At 43.4% G+C, this 22,742-nt stretch overlaps 1 protein-coding gene across 2 annotated transcripts in view; it reads left to right on the top strand.

Moving 5' to 3' along the window:
• The first annotated feature begins 836 nt into the window (after window positions 1–836).
• LOC148034367 (M28 Zn-peptidase nicastrin) overlaps window positions 837–22,742 on the top strand; it is a 93,766-nt gene continuing 71,860 nt past the window's right edge. For both annotated transcript variants that reach the window (XR_015691063.1, XM_087679311.1), the window contains exons 1-11: window positions 837–1,183; window positions 2,337–2,491; window positions 5,993–6,096; window positions 6,248–6,314; window positions 6,396–6,488; window positions 6,591–6,755; window positions 6,855–6,995; window positions 7,112–7,189; window positions 7,515–7,627; window positions 7,733–7,793; window positions 7,885–8,052. Coding sequence is in view for 1 of the 2 variants with exons in the window: in XM_087679311.1 (XP_087535437.1) it covers window positions 904–1,183; window positions 2,337–2,491; window positions 5,993–6,096; window positions 6,248–6,314; window positions 6,396–6,488; window positions 6,591–6,755; window positions 6,855–6,995; window positions 7,112–7,189; window positions 7,515–7,627; window positions 7,733–7,793; window positions 7,885–8,052 (1,425 nt within the window). In the remaining variant the exon portion in view is untranslated. The remainder of the gene's footprint in view (window positions 1,184–2,336; window positions 2,492–5,992; window positions 6,097–6,247; window positions 6,315–6,395; window positions 6,489–6,590; window positions 6,756–6,854; window positions 6,996–7,111; window positions 7,190–7,514; window positions 7,628–7,732; window positions 7,794–7,884; window positions 8,053–22,742) is intronic.

Raw genomic sequence — 22,742 nt, 5'->3', positions numbered from 1 at the left:
CAACAACTTCTTACATTGGTCAAATGAGTTTTTGGCCTCTCTTTACTTTGATGTAAATTTGATAAATCTTGCTTAATACAATATATTAATGATTTCCTTGAAAACAAAGAAATAATAAGAATTATGACAAAGTTAAAACCCATAGATAATAGAGAGAAGGTGTACATGTTAGCATCTACCATCCCATACAAAGGATAGGCATGTCAAAATCCTTCCTCCAATGATGACTTTGCCCATATACCATTGTCAAGCATGCACAAGGTTCATTCATTGCAACAATAAACACATACAACATCAAACGTGTTAGTGACAACGCCCTCAAAAGTAATCCCCATCTTGTAGTCAATTACTCCCATTGATCTTCCATGCAGCTACTCTTAAAAAATTATCACATGCCACACTCACCAAATTCCCCTATTTTGGGGGGGGGGGGGGGAGTGATGTGATTGCCACATTAGATGCCATGCCACGTGCCACATGGACCTCATGTAGCATTTAGAAATTGATTCAATTAACTCATAACCACATTGTTTTGCGAATGTAACTTGGACTATTCTTGCCAAGACTTGTAAAATAAGAAGACGAATTAAAGAACAAGAGGGTTCCAAGGGTTTATAGTCCATGTCATTAATCTTTGATTTTACTCTAGCGTTGGAAAAAAACCTACAAAATTTGAAGTTGAAGGTTCTAAATTGTTCATAACAATTTCGAGAAGTGAACATTGAGCAATTGACTTTGATGTGAACGGCACGTGCCACCAAGGAAGGAGCACGTGAGGGGAGCAGAATGTTTATACCTGGAGAGAGAGAGATATATAGACAAAAATGTTTCGCTGTTGAAAACCCCTGGCTGGGAGAGAGAGAGAGAGAGAGAGAGAGAGAGAGAACCTTGCTGCCGGTGGACATGGCCCTGCACCGAGTGCTTCCTCTGGATTCCTCTCAGGCGGTGCTGCTGGCACTTATCTGCATCTTCGCCGCCTGCGTGGAGATTTGCGACGCCACGGCCATGGTGGACGTCTACCGCATGATCCAGTATGACCTCAATGGGATCCCCTTTGGCTCCCGCAGGGCCAGCCTCAATCATCATGCCAGCTCCCTGCTCTTCTGCCAGCAGCCCGGAGCTGATCTCTCGCGCACCGTTGTCATCGTCTCTGTCGCCACTGTCGACCTCCCTCTGCTTAGCGGTATGTTTGCTCGCCTGCCCTGTTGTCTTCTTGCAAGTGGTCCCCATTACATTAATGATACAAATTGAACAGTCTCTACTAAAGAGTGGTGCTGGAAGACCGCCTGTTCTAGTCTGTGTTTGTGAGTGATCCCGTTGCCAATAATGGCACAAATTGAACAGTCTCTGCTAAAGATTGGTGGGTATGCGTGTGTGGGATTGCATGTACTACATATTGAAGGAGCATGCACTCTAGAGTGAAGCGACAGTTATTGAAATCATGCGTATCAAAATGTGGCCGAGTGCAGTGGTCAAGCACACCTGCTCCTGGAAAAACGACTGCAATAATATGATTGGGCGTGTGTATGTTAGCGATGCCACTGTGATCTTGTGCTTCTAGCATCTATATTCTCAACCAAGGCTGGCCTTTTGTCACACTATCCTATCTACCCTGCCTAAACTTTCAATCTACTAATTGGTGTGAACGTCTTTTTCTTTATCATGACGGGGAGTATGGATTGCAAATAGTATGTTTAGCTCTCCTTCTTCCATTAAATATCAGGATTCTATTCCTGCTAGTCTTTTTACTACCGTGATCTATTTTGTTGAAACAAACTTCTCTAATTCTGTTGAAATTAAAGGCAGGCCCCAATTAAACAAGATATTACATAAGAGTCAAACGTAGCCTAGCTCAACTGTTAAATCACATGGCCTCCTTGACAACCCAGAGGTCCATGAGGCAACTGTTGAGTTATCCCATTGTTCCGATTACCAACCTTACTAATTGTTTAAATTGGTTAGTGAATTTTACCTCATATCAAGCATACATTAGGTAGAGCCAAGATACATAACTATACATACTCCTAGTTTTCTGGTAAAAGCAGGTTCCAAATGTCGTGTTTAAGGCAAGTAATGGCTAAGCTGTTCACCATCAGCACATGGAACTTGCTTTAGCCTTTACAATACTGCAGAATAGTTGATGACGTTGCACAGATTGTAGAAATTTTCAAGTTGTTGCACCAAAGCACGGTTTCTTGCTTTTTATCCATTTACAAACTACAATTTGGATTTGTCAAGAGAGCGACTTTAATTCTGTGCTCAGTTATCCACCTAGAATAGTGATGATGTTGTAGACACCTTGATCCACATTGTTTGACATTTTGAAAGACCTGCAGATTTGTTACAAAAGAAGCGGCTTTTGGGGGGTCTTTTATTACTTCTCCCTCCTTTATCTAGCACTCAAGATAAGGAAGCAGATTCAGAAGATGCAGATGCAATTTACAGCAAAATTGCCCAGCTTGAGCAATGGCTTGTACATACTAATATTCCAGTAAGTACATTTTCTGGTTAATTGATCGGTCGTATTCTTAATTATTGGTGTGCAATTTAGAATTCTGTTTGCTTCTTTCATCATGTGTCTAGATAGAGACCAGGGTGTGTCTATTTTTTTTGTAGGGACAAGCCAAGCAACAAGCTGTCTAGTATTATGTTATTTCCTTGAATACTTCTGGTATACTTAACAGTTGCCAAGATATATGGTGCATTTACTTCATGTTTTACATGCCCTCTTTGTGCAACTTACTGGCCTTTGTTATGGAAGTGGAGATTGCCTTGGGTGCTCTTGTATTTTCTACTTCAAACTATGGATAGACTTTCAAGCATGCCAGATTGTTTGAAAGTTGAAGAGGCCATCACTAGCTGTGGCAGCCTTAGTTTAGACACAAATCATGTTTTCAGTTCTCTTTTTCCTTGGGTATGTCATAATCACACTCCAGCTGCAATACCCATCATTTGTCTTATGGCTTTCTTTCAAGTTTAATAAACAATGGACATTTGCTAGATTTCTGTAAAGGATATCTTTGCTTTAAACGTCCTTCACATATCAGACAGTAAGTATTAAGAATGATCTTCTTTCTGTAACTAATGTGCCAGTTCCTATAATGCATCTCAAGTTGTATTCAAAAGCAGAACTGCTAAACTGATTTGTCCATTTCAGCAGTGACTTCCTACGGCGGTTCATTGTGAATGAAAATATCCAGCAGGAATCTGAAGTTAAACAAATATTAACTCAGCCTGACCTTTCATGTGAAATTAAAATCGCCAGACTTTTGAAATTAAGGAATTCAAATGCTATTGCGTCAAATTGCTTGTGGTCAAAAAGCACATAGCTGTTTGCACAGGGTACAAACTAGAAGGTACGACGGTCAAGACTCAAGTAGCATGCACTTTGTGCCAGAGAACAGGCTCTTCTGTCTTTCCAGTGCTCTCTCTTTTTATATGTAGTTGCATAGCCTCCTTTGGGCATCAGTGGGATTTCTTATATCAGTGGCCCTTGTGTTTTAACTTTGGGCACTTAGTTATTGTCCAGGCGCAGGGTCAGTGTTTCGGACGATGCGACCTACATAGAGGCACCCTCTTTGACATGCTTTACCCTCTCATGCTTCAGTGAATGCATGCACTTTTGTCACCCATATTTCCCGCTCTTGCTAGAGAATGTGTTGAGCATGCAACTCATCCCTTTATATCACAATGATGCTTCTTGGTAATCAGAGGTGCCATGGCAAGAAAACAGAGCGTGAGAGATGGGAGTAAGAATGTAACTTAGGCATGCAAACTCAGTCCTGTTGTAATCCTAAATTGTAGTATTAGTTAGCAAAGGTACTCCATGAAAGGTTGGAAGCAAGTGTGAAAGGGGGAGTGCTGAATTACCTGTGATTGCTATAGAACCTTAGGAAGCTGTACATGCCTATGTTGGTCAAGCAAAATTCCTGACCCTGACATGGAGCATTAGGTGTTAACAGTAGTGTAAATTATTTATAGAGCCTGAGACAATGAATAGAATCATGCCTTTACCATAGTGTGGGATGGATGAGGGTTAGAATAAATTGCTTGTAAGTATTCTTAGGAGTCAGACTAAGGTTTCAGAGTTTTATGCATGTTCACCAAGTGTGGCTTACTTCTTGGGGAAAATCTATGTGGTAGAGGAAGAACATTTTCCAAAGGGGCGCGCTTTGTTTTCATCCATTTGTGGACCTGAGCATGCTGTGGATAGAAGAGGAACAGAAAACTCATTTGTGTTGGAAGAAATGGAAATCAAGTAGAGCTTTCTCTCAGTTCTTATTTCATAATGAAAATAAAGAAGCCATTGGTTCCTGAAAATTCCAATTTGCAGTGTCTTCTGTAGACCTGGATGATTAATAGCTGGGAGGTTGATGCTTCTCCTTCAGTTTCTCTTTTGAATTGGAATCTATGGCTGTTGCCAATGAAATTGTCAAAGCTTTGGTAGTTTAGATGACAAGGACATGATTTAACAACATTTGAATGCACAGCATACTGATCCGATGCTGGATGTGTATGATAACAGTAGAAAATTCAGAATATGAGGGTTTTCTAATGTCATTTTGATGCATTTGAAATGTTGATTGCTCCTAGTCTGCTGATAGATCTGGGAATCTGTATGCTTGCAGTAATCTGCCTTGATATGCTGATAGAAGTATAATATTTAAATGATAATAGTTTCTGAATCATCTCCTGTAATGATGCTGTGTATACACTGCATCTTAGAAATTGATATAGAATTCAGCTACTATCAAAAACAGGTCTGAAAATTCACCGTTACCTTGTTGGATTGTATCCAATAGTTCCAGGTATTTTGCATGTCTTGAATTTTCAGAGTAATCTGAATGTCTGATCTGAGTATAGCAAAGTTTTCTGGACTGAAACAGTTTTGTCAACGTCTGGACATTTGTGGGAGCATGCCTGTAGGCAGTGTAAAAGCAGCTGTATAGAGTTTAGGAAAGTGTTGCAGATTATGCTATTCAGGAAAGAATCTGACATGTCTGTTGTTTGATCAGCCTGGATACTTTTTTTTACCAAGAAGATCCTCAGCCTTTGTCTTGTAGTGTTGGGTTAGTGGCTGTTAGAGGCCAGCTATCGAGTCACCTACCAATTCGTTGAAGGGATGGAGTTTAGTTCATTGCACAGTGGTGGAATCTGGCTAAACACAGCTGCATAACTTATGCTTGTAGTCTAGAGAGTGGAGGCATTAGTAAGGAAAAGGAGTGCTTTTGGAGGTTCTTCATTTACGATGCTTGACATGGTGGCCTCACGTTTGGAGCAATTAGAGAAACTTCAACAAAGAACTAGCATCAACAACTTGGCAAAGCTTTTCCAGAACCCAATACTGATCCTTCTTGTCATTCTTGTCTCCTTGTAAACTTCCTACACTTGTTTCCTTTTATATCCTTCCCTTGGTTGGTAATTCCTAGCCCTTTTAAAATCTGAAGACTTTGAGTGATGATAGATGTTTGCTAGTTGGCCCCTACTATAGAGTTGAGCATTGTTGAAAATGCATTTAATTGCTCTTCAGCGCTTCATCTTGGTGGATTATTGGAAGTTGCGGATGGAAAAGTAAGACACTGTCCAAGGCTAATGAGAGTAGTGATGCTTATGTCCCTTTTCCAGAAGTCTCTGTTTGTTTTTCTTTTCAGTGCCCGAAGGTCATGGGCATTGTTTTGTTGATGGTTTATGGACGTCATTTGCACTGACATAAAGGTGCACGATTTGTGACCATCGAACTTGCCATTAAATGTATGATTTATTTCGAAAGGTGAGAGGTGTTTCTCCCAAAAAGGCATTAAAAACCACCCTTGAATGAGTTGTGTGCATTGGGAATTACCCATGGTGTATTTGTATCCATGGATTTGCAAGAGCAAGATCAATCCAGCTTAAATTTAACATGGCTGATTCTTTTTCTTTGAATGAACAAGCATTCTATTTTGTAGGCAACATGAGTTTACTAACTTGGCTTCATTCCTTCCATGGCATACAGTATCCAGTTTATTTTGCATCTGAGGATGAAAAACTTCTTCCTATTTTGACGGAGTTGGAAGAAAATGATGCTGCAGGCAGGCATGCTACTGCTATTACTGGGGGGTATGTTTCCTTTATTCTTTCAGTGCTATGTACACTTCTACTGTTCTTCAGATATGCAATGGAAGAACCATAATTTTCTTACCTGCTTGCATTATAAAATATTTTTCAAAGATCTTAACTTTACAGGTCTTTATCTGCTTTGTGTTTGCAGGTACAAGCTTGTTGTCTCTGCCCCTGAACCAAAGAAGTTAGCCCCAACAACCCTAACTAATATTCAGGTCATAATTTGTGAACGCGCTAGCTCTTTCCTTTCCTATGGCAATATGTATGTATTTAACAGCCATTTTCTACATGCTCAGGGTTGGCTACCAGGTCTTCGTGTGGAAAGTGAGACTGCTCAGCTTCCTACCATTGCTATTGTGGCCTCATACGACACTTTTGGAGCAGCACCAGTATGTCTTTTACATCTGGAATCATTGAAAAATGCAAGCTATGTTATATAATTACTTTTTCTCAATCTGTTTGATGACAATTTCCATAAATGCACATTTCAGATGCTTTCAGAAGGTAGTGACAGCAATGGAAGCGGCGTTGTTGCATTATTGGAGCTTGCCAGGCTGTTCTCTCGGCTCTATGCAAGTGCCAAGACCCAAGGAAAGTTTAACCTTTTATTTGGTTTAACAGCTGGTGGACCATACAATTACAATGGCACTGCCAAGGTGGGGGCTGTGTGGGGTTTATGGACTCTTAACTTTACTCTCTGCATAACCATGCATTCTTGAGAACCTAATGCCCTGGGAACGAATGTTCTATTTCAGTGGCTGCGGAGCTTTGATCAGCGGCTTCGCGAAAGTATTGACTATGCTATCTGCTTAAACAGTATTGGATCAGGGGCAAATAAGCTATGGCTACATGTTTCGAAGCCACCAGAGAGTGTGGTTATCAAGCAAATTCATGATGTAAGTGTGAAGGAATTCTCACAGATTGTATCACTGCTAACAGAAGTAGTTGTAGGTTTTTTATCACAAGCCATTTGGGTTTTAAACATGCTCCTTGTTTTTCAATGTCCGTGCAGGGTATGAAAACTGTGGCTAGTGGTTTAGGAATGGAGATTAACATCAAGCATAAGAAGATCAATATATCAAACTCTAGAGTAAGTGACAAGTTTTCAAGAGCACACGTATGTGCACATTGTTTCTAGTCTTGAACAAGTGCCAATGTTCTGAAGTAATGGAGGACATATACCTGCAGAAGCGTGTGCATCCACTCTTCGATTCATGATGTGTAAACACACACGAGAATGCAAAGACATACATGTATGTGCATTATATGCAGGAATGTGAAATGTGGTACCCAGTACGGTTCCATGCTTTAAAAATTTTGCAACCAAGTTGGACAGGGCCTAGTATGGGCCGTGCTTTAAAAATTTTGCAACCAAGTTATTGTTTTTATTTCAGTGAATGTCCTTGAATTTGCAGGTTGCATGGGAGCATGAGCAGTTCTCTCGACAAAGAGTTACAGCTGCAACTCTTTCTAAACTTGATAAGGCTCCAGAACTTCTAGAACATACTGGAGGATTATCTGACCGAAGGCAACCTCACTAATTTACCTCGTCCAACATTTAACATGTTGCATGCTGGGTCTAATCCAAATTTAATGAATCAAGCTTGATACTAATCAGCAAGATGGTGTGCAGAGAGAATGTTGATGCAGCTGCTATTGTTCGTACTGTCAAGCTTGTGGCTGAAAGCCTTGCAGTATGTTTGGGTTGAACACAATTTTATATTAATGCAATTTCGTTAGTGTTTCCCTTGTGCTGATTGCTTTTGTTTGTTTTTTGAAAAGCAGAGCCATATTTATAGTCATCAAGGAAAGCAGGTTGAAATTTTTACTGATGGAAGTAGTTTGGCAGTCAGTCAATCTTACATTCATTCATGGCTAGATTTGATGGCTAGATCACCAAGGGTGGCACCTTTTCTAAGTAAAGCTGATCCTATCATTACAGCTCTTAAAAAGGTTGGTTTCCATGATGAATCATCACATATGGTAGTTGCAAAATTTGACTTTCAAGTGTAGCCATTGAGTTTTTTTCATTCTTTTTGTTCAAGTACAAAGGCGTGGAAGAGAGGTTTCTACTGAAAATGTTCTTCTTCTACTAAGGATCTGATAATATACTTCTATGTTGCTATAGATAACAGCCTGCAAACAGCTTATTGATTCACCATTGCATTTGCATGCCACTGTGTTTAGATCATTAGCAGCCTGATTGAATCTTGCAAGATTTGGTAGCCTACGTAAAAACCTTTTTCACGTTTTCTCTTCTCATTTTTGCTTTAATAATGCTTACAAAGAAGACTTTTGGGAGTTGAAGCTTTGAAACTAATCTCAGGAAGTGGGCCATGGTGGCCTTCGTGGCATGATATTATAGCATAGCCATTCTTGAGCTTGCTAATTCTCTTCATATCTAGCACAATTTATAGTGCTACCAAATAGACCTAGAAACTCAACTCTGCAAATCTAGCTGTCCAAACAACTCATCTGATAGTGTGTCGACTTGAAAATGTGGGGAGCTTTTCACCAGAATTCATTTGTCTCAACGTACAATAAAAGACATTTGCAAGGTGGTGAGAGCATATCTAGTGGGTGCTATAATGACTAAGAAGGGGTACTAGTTAGGCTTATCAAGCTGGTTCCCAACAAGGATCACTTATCAAGTGAAAGCTGTCAAAATAGGGGGCAGCTATGGAAGTGAGAGATGCTGATGTAATAGACTGCAAGAACACAAAGAATGGAGAAGAACACTTCAAAGGACTTAAGAATACAAACAATAGAATCCATAACACAATATAGGAGATGTACCCTGCAAATCACACAAACGAATGGCACATGTGGGTGAGTGCGTGCAACAGGAGAGAGAGAGAGAGAGAGAGAGAGAGAGAGAGAGAGAGAGAGAGAGTGCAAGAAGAGAAGATGAAGAAATACACTGCACTGAATCTGAAATGAATGCTGAATACAGAAGGGAGAAATAGAATGGGCTGATCAGTCCCTGCATGCAGCCCACAGCATTAGTGAGGGTACCAGATCAGGTTGTGGATGATGATGACAATAGCAGAGTTGGGGGAGTATGCTGGAGATGGAGTGTGTTAAAGATCTGCAAGATAGAATGTGCTGCCACCTGTCAGAATATGCTACAAAAACTGTGCAACGGCAAAAAATGCTGTCCAATTGCATTTAATGCAGTTGCAATGTTGACATGGCATGTGGGGCAGCCGATTGTCACTGACAACTCAGACAAACATTGTCATAGGCAGCAAAACCCTAGGCAATGCCCAGGGAACAATGCAAAGATCAAAGAAATGCACATACAACTGTTAGAGCTCCTCTGTCTCCGTCTGACTTACACAACCAAGAGGCGACAAAGTGACATACAATGAAATATGCAAGCTAACATCCCCTCTCAGATCTTGGGGGTGTTTGAAGACCCAACAACCTCATACGATGAAGCATTTTAAGCCTTGGGCAAAGGCTTCATGAAGAGATCTGTTGCATGGTCTGCTGTGGGATCGTAAGCCATTGCTACCTCGGAATCCATGATTTGCTCTTATACATAGTGGCATTGAATCTCGATGTGCTTTGTGCGAGCATGAAACATTGGGCTCTTCGCCAGAGCAAGGGCACTTTGGTTGTCCATCATTCCCTGGACAAGTAGGAGTAGTCGGTGCAAATGACACGTGGCAGTTAGGTCGGACATGAGTAGGTGACACATGGCAGTTTGGTCGGACAAACATTGCTATCAGCTGACTTGGTATTTTCCATGATTTCTTGTTGGCCTACTTATTGGCCATGATTTCAACAATCTTTTATGGTTGTGCTCCCAGATTTCAGGTTGCAGACCGTGGAGACTGCTCTCAAGGCTGACGGAGACTGAGATCTTCAAGGTGGAGACATATGCAGGCATTTTCTACACTTGCATATATTTCTGCATCCTTATATAGCATTCTTCACTGTAGATTTTCTGCGTTTCACTCTCTCTCTCTCTTTTCTCTCTGTTCACTCTATCTTGGTCATTCGCTTCTGCATTTCTTTACGTTGACATGGTATCAAAGCATTGAAGGATTGACTTAGGGTGGACCCATTTGAAGAGGATATTTCAGCGTGACACAAGGTTGCGTTTCAGCGCTCAAGTGCGAGCAGGAGGGCTGCGCATCAGAACAAGGTTGAGGCGAGCTTAGGCCTGTGAGAAAAGAGAAGATTTGCTGAAGTTGTTGCTGGTTTTTGCTGTTAGAGAAGGAAGAAGGTTGTTGCTGGTTTTTGCTGTTAGAGAAGGAAGAAGGTTGTGTTTTGGGCCTTCAAGTGTAGATTTTACATTTTCATCGCCTTTGACGAGTGAAGGAGGATGAGCGGTCAAGAGCCATAGCAGGTTGTATTCTCAAAGTTAGAGGGGGTTGCTTTTTGTGTTTTGTGCGGACATTGTAGGTGAAGATGTCTTCTGAGGCCAAGACATAGTTCTAGGCAATCATGGACCTGAAGGTGCCCATCTTATCGGCTCTTTCATTAGATCAAAAGCTTGATGGCGAGAATTACCGCATTTGGCAAGTCATGATGCTTGCCAGTCTGGGGTCCCATGATTTGGTGGAGCTTGTTACGGAGGCTATTCATTGTCCCTCTTCACTAGATGAGTCTCAACTCTCTTCCAGTGATAAGGTGGAGTTCTCTTCTTTCATAGTTACCGTCCCGTTTCAGTGGTTTTTATTCCGCCTTGATTGCTTCCAAGTGGTCTAAGACTCTTCAATGGGAAGAGTTGGTTCCTATGGTCTTGACGAAGAGGAGCAATTGCAAGGGACCAATGCTTCTAAATTTGAGGCTTTGGTTGGTTAGTTATTTCAGAAGAAGGGGAAGGACCAAAAGAAGGATGACAAATCTAAGAAGGACAAAGACAAAGAGTCTACTTGTCACATCTATGGCAAAACAGGTCACTGGAAGAAGGATTGCCCGGACAAGGAGAAGAAGGAGAAATCTTCAAAGGACTTCGGAGTGGTGGTAGTTGCTCCCGCTCCCTCATGGGTTGCTTTCCTCCACTTGGAGGTGGTTGCGGATTTGATCCTAATGGCTTCTGATGCTACGTTGACTGCCCTATATACTCAAGGGTGGATTATTGACAGTGGTGCCTCATGGCACATGACTTCTTTAACAGGTGTTGCTTATTTGCGGCTTTTGCATGTCCAAATTCTCTTTGGTGACTGTTCATATATTCCTATACAGGGAAGGGGAAATATGCATCTTATTCCAAATGGATGAGGTGGTGCTCATACATCCAAGGTGCTTTATGTGCCGGCCTTGGGGTGCATCTACTTTCGGTACACAAGATTTGTGTCCTTAGCCTTTTGATTGAATTTAATGTGGATTCTTTTCGGATTTCTGATTGTGGAGCAAGGCAAGTTCTTTCTTCAGGTTATGAGGAGAATGGAGTCTACAAGTTTCGGTCTTCTTTTGCCTTGACTTCTCTTCATTTTACCTCCCAAACTTAGTTCTGTCAGAGTGCAGCGGTGCGGAAGCGTAGGACTGAGAGAGAGAGAACGCAGAGAGAGAAGGGAGAGAAAGAGACAGTGTACACTGAAGATCTGCTGTATAAAGAATGCTGAATACAAAGATATACACGGGCGCAGTTCGCTGGACTGCGTGTCTCCACCTCGACGATGCGACCTGCTGTCCACCTCGAAGTCTGCTGCAGTCTGCATTGTCTGCTGTCTGAAATCTGTGAACAGTGACAGAGATCTGCACGGCACCGGTCTGTAATCTGCGATAGAGAATGATCGCCAGACTGCTGAAAACGTCAGCAATAAATAGGCGAAAATCTGCCTGGAATGGGGCGCCAAAATAGGGCGCAGCCTGAAAAAAATCGGCTGCAGGCAGTCGGACTGCCACGTGGCAGTCCGACTGCACAGTCCGACTGTGCAGCTGGACTGTGCAGCTGGTCCGACTGCTGGACCAGCTGTGCTGCTGCCTGAAAACAGGCTATGATCTCTGACACCCCCTCTCAGAGCCTGGACAGGGCAGAAGCCTGAGGGATTTGGAATGTTGCCGAAGTAGAGCCTGAGGAAGCGCCTTCGTAAACAAATCCGCAAGATTATCCTCCGTCTTGCAATACTCCACAGTGATGGTCTCATCCAAAAGCTTTTCTCGGATGAAGTGGTACTGGATCTCAATGTGCTTCGTCCGGGCATGAAAAACAGGGTTCCTCGCCAAGGCAATGCAACTCTCATTGTCACATCGCAGCAATGTAGGACGAGTCTGGGGGCACCCAAGCTCCTCCAACAGTCTCCGAAGTCACACAACCTCGCATGTGGTGGAAGACGCGGCCCGATACTCCGCCTCAGTAGACGAAAGGGCTACCGTGGGCTGCTTCTTGCTACTCCAAGAAATAACACCTGCACCCAAAGTAAAACAGTAACCTGTTGTAGACCGCCTGTGGTCCACGTCACCGGCCCAATCCGAGTCGCTCCAACCTGCAAGTACAAGATCTGACCCATCTGTCCCTGCGGGGTAATGAATCCCCAAATCAGACGTCCCCCTCAGATACCGAAGTATCCTCTGAGCAGCCTGCCAATGCACCGTCTTAGGTTCACTCATGAACCCTGCCAAGAGCCCAACAGCAAAACATAGATCAACCCTGGTGTTGAGAAGCCAAATCAAAGACCCTATCAACTGTCGATAGCGGGAAGCATCCGCCAAAGGAGAAGCTGAGTGGGAAGTGGCCTTCCAGTTCGGATCCATAGGAGTAGAGAGGGCCCGACAATCTTCCATCTCAAAAGACACCAAGAGCTCCTGGACATATCTCTGTTGGGAGAGAAAGATCCCCCTCTGAGACTGAAAAATCTCATGTCCTAAAAAGAAATGGAGTAGCCCCAAATTCGTCATCTCGAACGTCCGATGTAAAGCTGACTTTGTCTCCTGGACCTGCTGTGCATCATCACCTGTGACAATCAAATCATCAACATATAATACAAACAGCACACAACCATCCTCGGAAGTGTGAACATACAGCTGCGGATCGGCCTTGGACCGCCTATATTCCAACTGAGTCTGGAGGAACGAATCAATCTTCTCGTTTCAAGCTCGCGGGGCCTGCTTGAGACCATACAGGGCCTTCTTCAACCTGTAGACTTTCCCGTCCGAAGAACCAAAGCCAGGAGGCTGCTCAACGTAGATTTCCTCCTTCAAATCACCATTCAGGAAGGCCGACTTCACATCCAGCTGATAAACAGGCCATCTCCTATGGCCAGCCAAAGCAAGAACAGCTCTAATGGTTGCCATACGAGCTATAGGGGCAAAGGTGTCATGACAGTCAATCCCTGGGCGCTGGGCAAAACCCTTAGCAACAAGGCGAGCCTTGTGCTTATCCAAAGTACCATCACTGAGATATTTGGTCTTGAAGACCCACTTGACTCCAATCACCTTCTTCTTCGGGGGGCGTGGCACAAGTGACCAAGTGCCATTCCTCTCAATAGCCTCCAACTCAGCTTCCATAGCTTTCTTCCATGGGGCGGACTGTAAAGCCTCCTTCACGGAGGTGGGCTCTCGATCCTGCATAACTCGGGACATCAAACAATAATTGGAGCACACAAGCTCCGAAGAATGCGCCTGGTGCCTCCGTGACCGCCGCGGACCATCCTGCGGTCCCCACTCCTCAGGAACCCCCTCGATCCCTGAATCACGGAGTGTGTCACGGGCCCAGCGAGGAGGAGGCCGAACCTCCCCTCGTCGTTCTCCATCAGTAGAAGACTCTGGAATGTCCACCGGTGGTAACTCCTCAGAAGGATCCGGTGGAGCAGTAGACTCTGTGTCAGAAACAGAATCATAATCAAACGGCACAGGCTCCAGTGGAACTGTAGAAGGAGCCAAACTCTCCCCTGGATCTCCAAGAATGGGATGCTCCTCACCCGTTGAAGAAGCCGGAACCTCCACAAACCGCACATCACGGCTAGTATATACATCCCGCTTGACGGGATCATAGAGTTGGTAGCCTTGGGACTGGGAGTTATAGCCAACAAATACCTGTTTGCGGGAAGCCGCTTCGAATTTGTCACGGTGAGCTTTGGGAATGTGAACATAGGCATCACACCCAAAGACCCGAAAGTAAGAAACATCTGGCTTCGACCCAAAATACGCCTCAAATGGAGTCATTCCTTCCACGGCCGAAGTAGGAGATCGATTAAGAATGTGGACTGCAGTAGCCACAGCCTCGGCCCACAGAACCTGGGGGGTCTGTCGGTGCTCCATCATGGTGCGCGCCATCTCGATCACACTGCGGTTCTTCCGTTCGAGAATACCATTTTCTTGTGGAGTATTCGTATTGGCAAACTCCTGGTGAATTCCTCTATCTGCACAAAACCGAGCAAATTCATTAGAGACAAATTCACCTCCCTTGTCGGATCGCAAGGTCTTCAACTTCCGGCCTGATCGGTTCTCCTCAAAGAGAAGCCAATCCTTGAAGTGCGAGAAAGCTTCTGATTTTAGTGCCAAAAAATAGGCCCATGTCATCCTGCTATAGTCATCCACGATCAGCATGAAGTACGAGCTCCCACGCAGGGACTCATTCCTCATAGGGCCACATAGATCCGTAGATACTAACTCCATCGGTGAAGTAGACCGCCGCGAAGCGGTGTGGGGAATGGCATCTCTATGCTGCTTCCCCCGTATGCAGGAGACACATGGCTGCTGGCTCACCACTATATCCGGCAACCCTCGAACAAGCTGTCCCCGTGACGCCTTCCGAAGATAGTCATAGTTCAAGTGACCAAACCTAGCATGCCATAATTCAGACTGTGACTGTGACTGTGAGGTAAGAAGAAGAGTAGAGAGGGCAGTGGAAGACTTTAGTTTGTAAATGCCGTTCTCCTCATATCCAGATGATAGAACCTTCCTCGATTCACGATCAAGGACTCGCACTGTAGAACTGTCAAACTCCACCAGAAGACCAAGAGAGCAAATCTTATGGACTGAAAGGAGATGGTACCCCAATCCTGGTACATGCAAAACCTCTGAAGTATGGGTGCCACCTCGTCCATCCGGAATAAGCTGCATCTTACCCCGACCTGCAATAGAAATAGAAGAGCTGTCTCCAATGAGAACCTGCCCATGCGAAGGTCGCAGCTGGGCAACACCATCTGATGAAGGAGTCATGTGCCGTGAGGCACCACTATCAATAATCCACTCTCGAGATTGGGAAGCCGCCATCGCAGCATCAGAAGCATTTGGTGAAGCGTCCTCAATGACAACTAGATGTAGAAATGCAGCTGATGAGGGTGCAGCCACCGCTCCAGAATCCTTGGTTTCCTTCTTCTTGGTGTCCTTCGAGTCTTTGTCAGGGCAATCCTTCTTCCAATGGCCTGTCTTTCCACAAATATGGCATGTGGAGTCTTTGTCCTTGTCCTTCTCCTTGTCCTTCTTGGACTTGTTATCCCCCTTCTTCTTCTTTTGGTCCTTCCCCTTCTTCTGAGAGGCTTGACCTGTCAACGCCTCCGTCTTGGAAGCATTCTGTCCCTTTAACTGTTCCTCTTGGTCCAAGACCATAGGAACCAACTCCTCCCACCGAAGAGTAGACTCTCGCCCTGAAGCAATAAGGGCAGAGTAAAATGTACCGAATCGTGGCGGCAACTGGGACAAGAGTGTAATCGCCATGTCTTCGGAGGAGATCGGCTTCCCCGCATTCTGAACCTGCATCTGTAGCTGCCTTAGCTTGTTAATGTGTTCCCTTAGCGAAGAAGACTTATTGACGGACAAGGTCCGCATCTGTACCTCCAAAGAAACCCTCTTCATCAGGGTCATCCGATTGTACATTTGATCAAGCTCCAGCCATATCTCACGAGCCACCGTCAAGTGCTCGATGTGAGCGATCACGGCTGTAGTGCATGATAGAAAGAGAAAGGATCAAATCCTGGCATTCAGTTTGTCCCAATGAGACTGGGCCTTGGCCAACTCCGCACGAGCATCGGAAGAGAGTTTGGACTCATCTCTTACCGAAAGCCGGTCAATATCTTCCTGTACCAACTCCGCCAAATCATAGGACTCCAGAATGGCCAACATCATAACGCGCCAAATGCGGTAGTTGTCGCCGTCGAGCTTCTGATCTGTAGGAAGAGCCGGTAGGACAGGCACCTTCCGGTCCATAATCGCCTGGAACTCCAAGTCCATCTCTGTAGACATCTTCACCTGCAATGCCTTCTCAAACGCAAAAGCAGCCCCCTCTGACTGGGTAAACTCAGCCTGCTAAGGCTCTTCTGCGTCCCGAAGCTTCTTCACCCGCCGGAGGCGATGAAAAAGCAAAACCTGCACTTTTAGGTTGAAAACTCAAACTTTCTCCGCGACAAACAGCAGTAAACAGCAGCAAATCCACCACCTGTACTCCTTTCCTGTGCGCCCACACTCGTTTCAGCCTTGTTCCAAGGCGCAGCCCTCCTGTCTGCCCTTTAACGCAAAAAACGCAAATTTGTGTCGCGATGGAAACTCCTCTTCAGGTTGATTCTGCGCTCAGTCAGCCCTCAAACACTGCTCTGATACCATGTCAGAGTGCAGCGGTGCGGAAGCGTAGGACTGAGAGAGAGAGAACGCAGAGAGAGAAGGGAGAGAAAGAGACAGTGTACACTGAAGATCTGCTGTATAAAGAATGCTGAATACAAAGATATACACGGGCGCAGTTCGCTGGACTGCGTGTCTCCACCTCGACGATGCGACCTGCTGTCCACCTCGAAGTCTGCTGCAGTCTGCACTGTCTGCTGTCTGAAATCTGCGAACAGTGACAGAGATCTGCACGGCACCGGTCTGTAATCTGCGACAGAGAATGATCGCCAGACTGCTGAAAACGTCAGCAATAAATAGGCGAAAATCTGCCTGGAATGGGGCGCCAAAATAGGGCGCAGCCTGAAAAAAATCGGCTGCAGGCAGTCGGACTGCCACGTGGCAGTCCGACTGTGCAGCTGGTCCGACTGCTGGACCAGCTGTGCTGCTGCCTGAAAACAGGCTATGATCTCTGACAAGTTCGAACTTTGGCATGCTCGGTTTGGCCCCATCTCAATTATGATTACCTTCGGAAGGCGTCCAAGGGACATCTTGTTCGAGGCTTGCCAGATATTGTGGTGAGCCAGCAGCCTTATGTATCTTGCATCCGTGGGAAGTAGACTCGTAATATTGTTTCTAGCAAGGCTTTGAGGTGGTCTTCAATACCCTTGGAGCTTGTCTCTATCGATCTTTGTGGATTGATGAGGATGAAGTCCCTTAGAGGGAGCTTGTATTTCATGCTAATTGTGGATGATTACAATAGGATGACATGGGCTTATTTCTTCAAGCTGAAGTCGGAGGCTTTCTCCAACTTTAAGGATTGGTTGCTCTTTGAGGAGAACTAATCGTGTCGAAAGTTGAAGATCTTACGATTGGATAAGGGCAGAGAATTTGTTTCTAATGAGCTTGCTCATTTTTGTGTAGATTTTGGTATTCACTAGGAGTTTTCCAAGACAAACACCCCTTAGGAGGATGACATCTTGGAGCGGAAGAATCGCAGTGTGATCAAGATCACCTGTAGCATGATGGAGCACCAACAGACACTTCAGTGTCTATGGGCTGAGGTTGTGGCTACCGCAGTTCACATCCTTAATTGTTCCCCTACTTCTATTGTTGTTGGTATGATTGCATGTGAGGCGTACTTTGGGTCTAAGCCAGATGTTTTTTATTTTAGGGTTTTTGGGTGTGAAGCCTATGTTCACATCTCAAAGATACATCATGACAAATTTGAAGCGGCTTCCAAAAGACAATGTTTATGGGCTATAGCTTGCAGTCTCAAGGCTATTGATTGTATGATCCTGTAAAGCAGGATGTCTACACGAGCCATGATGTTCAGTTCATGTAAGTTGCAACCTCAGAGGGGGGTGAGGAACACCTTGTTCTCGGAGATCCCGGTGATAGTTGGGCGCCAACGATTGTTACTTTGGAGCATGTGCCTTTTGAGGACTCTTCGGATGAGGAGCTTAGTTTTCAGCCATTGGATTCACTGATTGTTTCTCGCCGTCGGTGGACCTTCCAGAAACTTCAGTAGATAGAGAGCAACAAGGAGAGATCCGGGTTCTTCCTCATTGGGCTCATGGCACTCTTCGTGATGCAAGGATTGAGGGGGTCCCTGAGGACTAGCAGCTGCGTAGAATGGCTTGCGACGTTCTCAGAGGAACTAAGCACACCACATTGACCTTGTTTACACTAATTATTGTTTGATGACTTGTGTCATGTAGGATCGTGGACCCACCTTCGTGAAGGAGACTTTACAGCATGATCATTGGCGGAAAGTTATGGAACAGGAGCTAGAGTTGATTGAGAGGAATGACACTTGGTATCTTGTGTCAAAGCCTTCTCATAAGAAGATCATTGGAGTCAAATGGGTCTTCAAGACCAAGTACTACTGTGATGGCAAGTTGGACAAGCACAAGGCCTGCCTTGTTGCTAAAGGTTTTGCATAACGCCTAGGCATTGATTTCCATGACACTTTTGCCCCTACAGCTTGGATGGCTACTATTCGCGTTGTTCTTGCCTTCGCAGGTGACACATGGCAGTCAGGTCGGACAAGAGTAGGTGACACGTGGCAGTTTGGTTGGACAACACCGCTGTCAGTTGGCTGCATTTAATGCAGCCGACCTAGTATTTCTTGTGATTTCTTGTTGGCCTATTTATTAGCCTTGATTTTAGCTATCTTTTACAGTTTGCTCCCAGATTTCAGGCTGCAGAGTGTGGAGACTGCTCTTAGGGCTGACAGAGTCGAGATTTTCTATATTTCACACACACACACACACACACTCTCTCTCTCTCTCTCCTATCTTTGTGCACTCTTTGTGTCGGTCATTCGCTGCCGCATTGCTTCACTCTGACACTTGGTTGTCCATATGCAGTGTCAGGCGACGACCTTAACAGGTGGCTTTGAAGAAGACGATGAAGACCAGAGGAAAGGAGTCCGATACAAAATGAGCATGAGCGATCCGTTTCACCTCCTAGCCTTCCCTAGTTCATTGCTGGCCACCCTCATCGTGATACGATTGCCAGCCGTCAAACCTTGGTGAGTCCTACTATTGTTGGACTCTCTTTGGTTCTAGGCTCCCCTAAACGCCGTTCGGGCGCCCAAGACCCTGGACGGCCATCCTCGTGCATGTTTCCCTTAATTTACCTTATAATGTAACATTTCCTTCCCCTTAAGAATCGGTTTCGTCCTCGAAAACGATACTTGGAAGGTCTAACTGTAAATTGGGAAACCTTTTCTTTAAAGTACTTACTCGGTGCCATGTTGAGCTTTCTACTGAACAATCTTTCCACTTAACCAAACATTCTTGATAAATAGTATTCCTTGTTCGTCTATTACGAACATTTAATATTCTTTCTGGTTCATGTGGATTAGATTGGTCATTTAATAGCTTCTCAATGTTATCGTTTAAGATTAGATTATCCAAATCACCCAGCTTCTTTCTTAATTTACTTACATGAAAAACTGGATGTATTTTACTACCAGCAGGTAGTTGGAGTTTGTAAGCCAGTTCTCCCATCTTTTTAAGTATTATGAAAGGACCACAATACCTCGGTGAAAGCTTTGGACATTGTCTCTTTTTCATAGTTTTAGTTTGTTCAGGCACCTTAAGATAGACCAATTCTCCTTCTTTAAAGGAGATGTCTCTTCGGTGAGGATCTGCATATGCTCTAGCTCGATTTTGAGCTTTTTTAATATTTTCTTGAGCAAATTTTAACATATTATTCATTTCCTCCAAAAAATCCTTAGCTGCCTGAATCTTTTCCAAGGAGCTCTGGGCTGAAACCCATACATTAACATAAATGGACTATATCCAGTGGAAGAGTGCTTGGCACTATTATATGCAAACTCTGCTATCGGTAGATACTCTTCCCAATTAGTTTGCCTTTTACTTACATATGCCCTAAGCATATCTTCAAGGATTTGGTTAACCCTTTCAGTTTGCCCATCAGTTTGCGGGTGATCCGCCGTACTCATGCTAAGTTTAGTATCCAATTTCCTAAATACCGCACGCTAAAATTGACTATCAAATTTTCTATCACGATCAGAAACTATATTTGCCGGAAGGCCATACAATCGGTATATGTTCTCTACGAACAATCTAGCCAATTCTGGTGTTTTAACATCAGTTGAAGTTGGAATGAACCTAGCCATTTTGGTTAACCTATCCACAATCACCCACACAGAGTCGTGCCCCCTCTGTGTTTTGGGTAAAGCAACAATAAAATCCATGGAGATACTCTCCCATTTTCCCGAAGGAATCTCTAGTGGATGGAGAAGTCCTCCCATTTTCAATCTTTCAGCTTTATTAACCTGGCATTTATTACATTTGACCACATAGTCAAGGATGCCCTTATTCATTCCAGGCCAATAGAACTGCCTTTTAATAAGACTATAAGTCTTATTAACTCCTGGATGTCTCGCGCTCGGGGTATCATGACACTCAAAGAGTATCTGGCGCCTTATTTCTGTATCTTTCAGGACACATACCCTACCCTTGTAGAGTAAATAACCATTATCAATGGTAAAATTCTTCCACTTGGATCCGGTTTGAGCAACCCCTAATGCTCCATTTCCTTGTTGAACATCCTTAGATATTCCTTCCTCAATAGAAGCACTTTCATTTGGATCCCCATTTTTTATTGCTTCCCATATGTTGGAATATGTCGGATCAACCTGGCATTTCCCTTTTAAAGATTCAAGCAAGTTGGAAGTGAACTGAGTAAAACTCAATTCATTAATGATGGGCATTCTGCTGAGTGCATCAGCTACTATATTATACTTTCCTTTTCTATATCTTATCTCATAGTCGAACTCTTGGAGGAGTTCGGCCCATCTGGCTTTACGCCCGTGTAAATCCGGTTGATCATTAAGCCACTTAATGCTTTCATGATCCGATAAAATCAAAAGTTTGGCACCGTACAAATAGTGCTTTCATTTCTTCATTGCATGTACTATTGCATATAGCTCCCTCTCATAAACAGAATAATTCTGTTTTGCACGGTCTAATTTCTTGCTTTCAAAAGCAACTGGTTGACCTTCTTGTAATAAGACCGCGTCTATCGCCTTATCACTGGCATCAGCTTCAACCACAAATGGTTTATTGGGATCCACAATTAATAGTACTGGAGCTGTAGCAATAGCTACCTTAAGTTTTTGAAAACTTTCATTTTGGTCTGTTCCCCAATTAAAACTTTTTCCTTTCCCTTTAAGTTGGTCAGTCATTGGAACAGCTATTTTGGCATAATCTCGAATGAATCTACGATAAAATCTAGATAAACCTAGGAAGATCTGCAGCTCTTCCAGGTTCCTTGGAGATGGCCATTCAATAATTGCCCTTACTTTTTCTGGATTCATGTTGATTCCCTCTTTCGAGATAATATGCCCTAAATATTTGACCTCTTGTGCAAAGAATTCACATTTAGTTTTCTTCGCATTAAGGGAATGCGTTTTTAACAGTTGAAATACTAATTATAAGTGTTCCAAATGTTCTTCTTTTGATTTACTAAAGATCAAGATATCATCCAAGAAGACTACTACAAAATGTCTTAGATAGGGCCGTAAAACACTATTCATCAGCTTCATAAAGGTGGCTGGTGCATTAGTGAGGCCAAAAGGCATCACCAAAAAATCATAATGCCCGTATCTAGTACGAAATGCTGTCTTGGGAACATCTTGTGCCTTAATTCTTACTTGGTGATAGCCTGATCTTAAATCTATCTTTGTGAAGAATTTTGCCCCTTGTAATTGATCAAAAAGATCTTCCATTTTGGGTATAGAAAATTTATTCTTCACCGTTATTTTATTAAGTGCTCTATAGTCAACACAAAGTCGCATAGAACCATCTTTTTTCTTTACTAATAAAATTGGTGAAGTCCAAGATGAATTACTGGGTTGTATAAATCCTTTATCAAGGTAATCCTTAATTTGTCTTTCAACTTCTTGATGCCGTGTTTCACTTAACTTATACGATGGTTTAGAAATAGGGTGTGTATTCTTATTTGTGTCAATTGGGTGATTTATATCACCCCTATTTGGTGGAAGGCCACTAGGTAAATGAGAAGAAAACACATCTTTAAATTCATCTAACAAACTACTTAATTCATTATTTACATTCAACTCACAAACATAAGAAAATTGTTGCTTTGTATTACAGAAAGTAAAAGTGTTTTGTACAGAAAGAGACCATAACATATATACTTTACAAGCTTCCTTCTTTATCAGCTTTTGAACCTCAGTGGAACACAACAAAGGATTATCAGATACTTCATGTTCACCTTGAATGACAAAAGTCTTACCATCCCTTTCAAATTCCAGTGTATTATGATGGTAACTACGTTTTAAGGATGGTTTCAATCCCCATAGCCACTCCCTCCCTAGAGCAATATCAGCTCTTTCCATGTTCATAATTTGGAAATCAAGTTTATCTTTATATCCTTGAATCTCAATTTCCAAATTGGATACCATTGTATCCCATATTTTATTATCTTGACCTTGCATCATACGAACAACATATTGATGCCCACTCTTTTGTTAGGGAAGTTTCAATTTTTTGACAAGTGCATAATTATAAAATTATGTGTAGCAGAGTCATCAATCATGACTCTAACTCTCTTTCTAGCTATCAATCCATGCACTCTAACTAAATCAT

The sequence above is a fragment of the Lygodium microphyllum genome, chromosome 6, assembly GCF_053477565.2.
Source record: "Lygodium microphyllum isolate KBCC chromosome 6, Lygodium_microphyllum_v1.1.10, whole genome shotgun sequence".
Taxonomy (NCBI): Eukaryota; Viridiplantae; Streptophyta; class Polypodiopsida; order Schizaeales; family Lygodiaceae; genus Lygodium; species Lygodium microphyllum.
The sequence above is the reverse complement of the archived record's forward strand: the minus strand, read 5'-3'. Positions and strand labels throughout refer to the sequence as shown.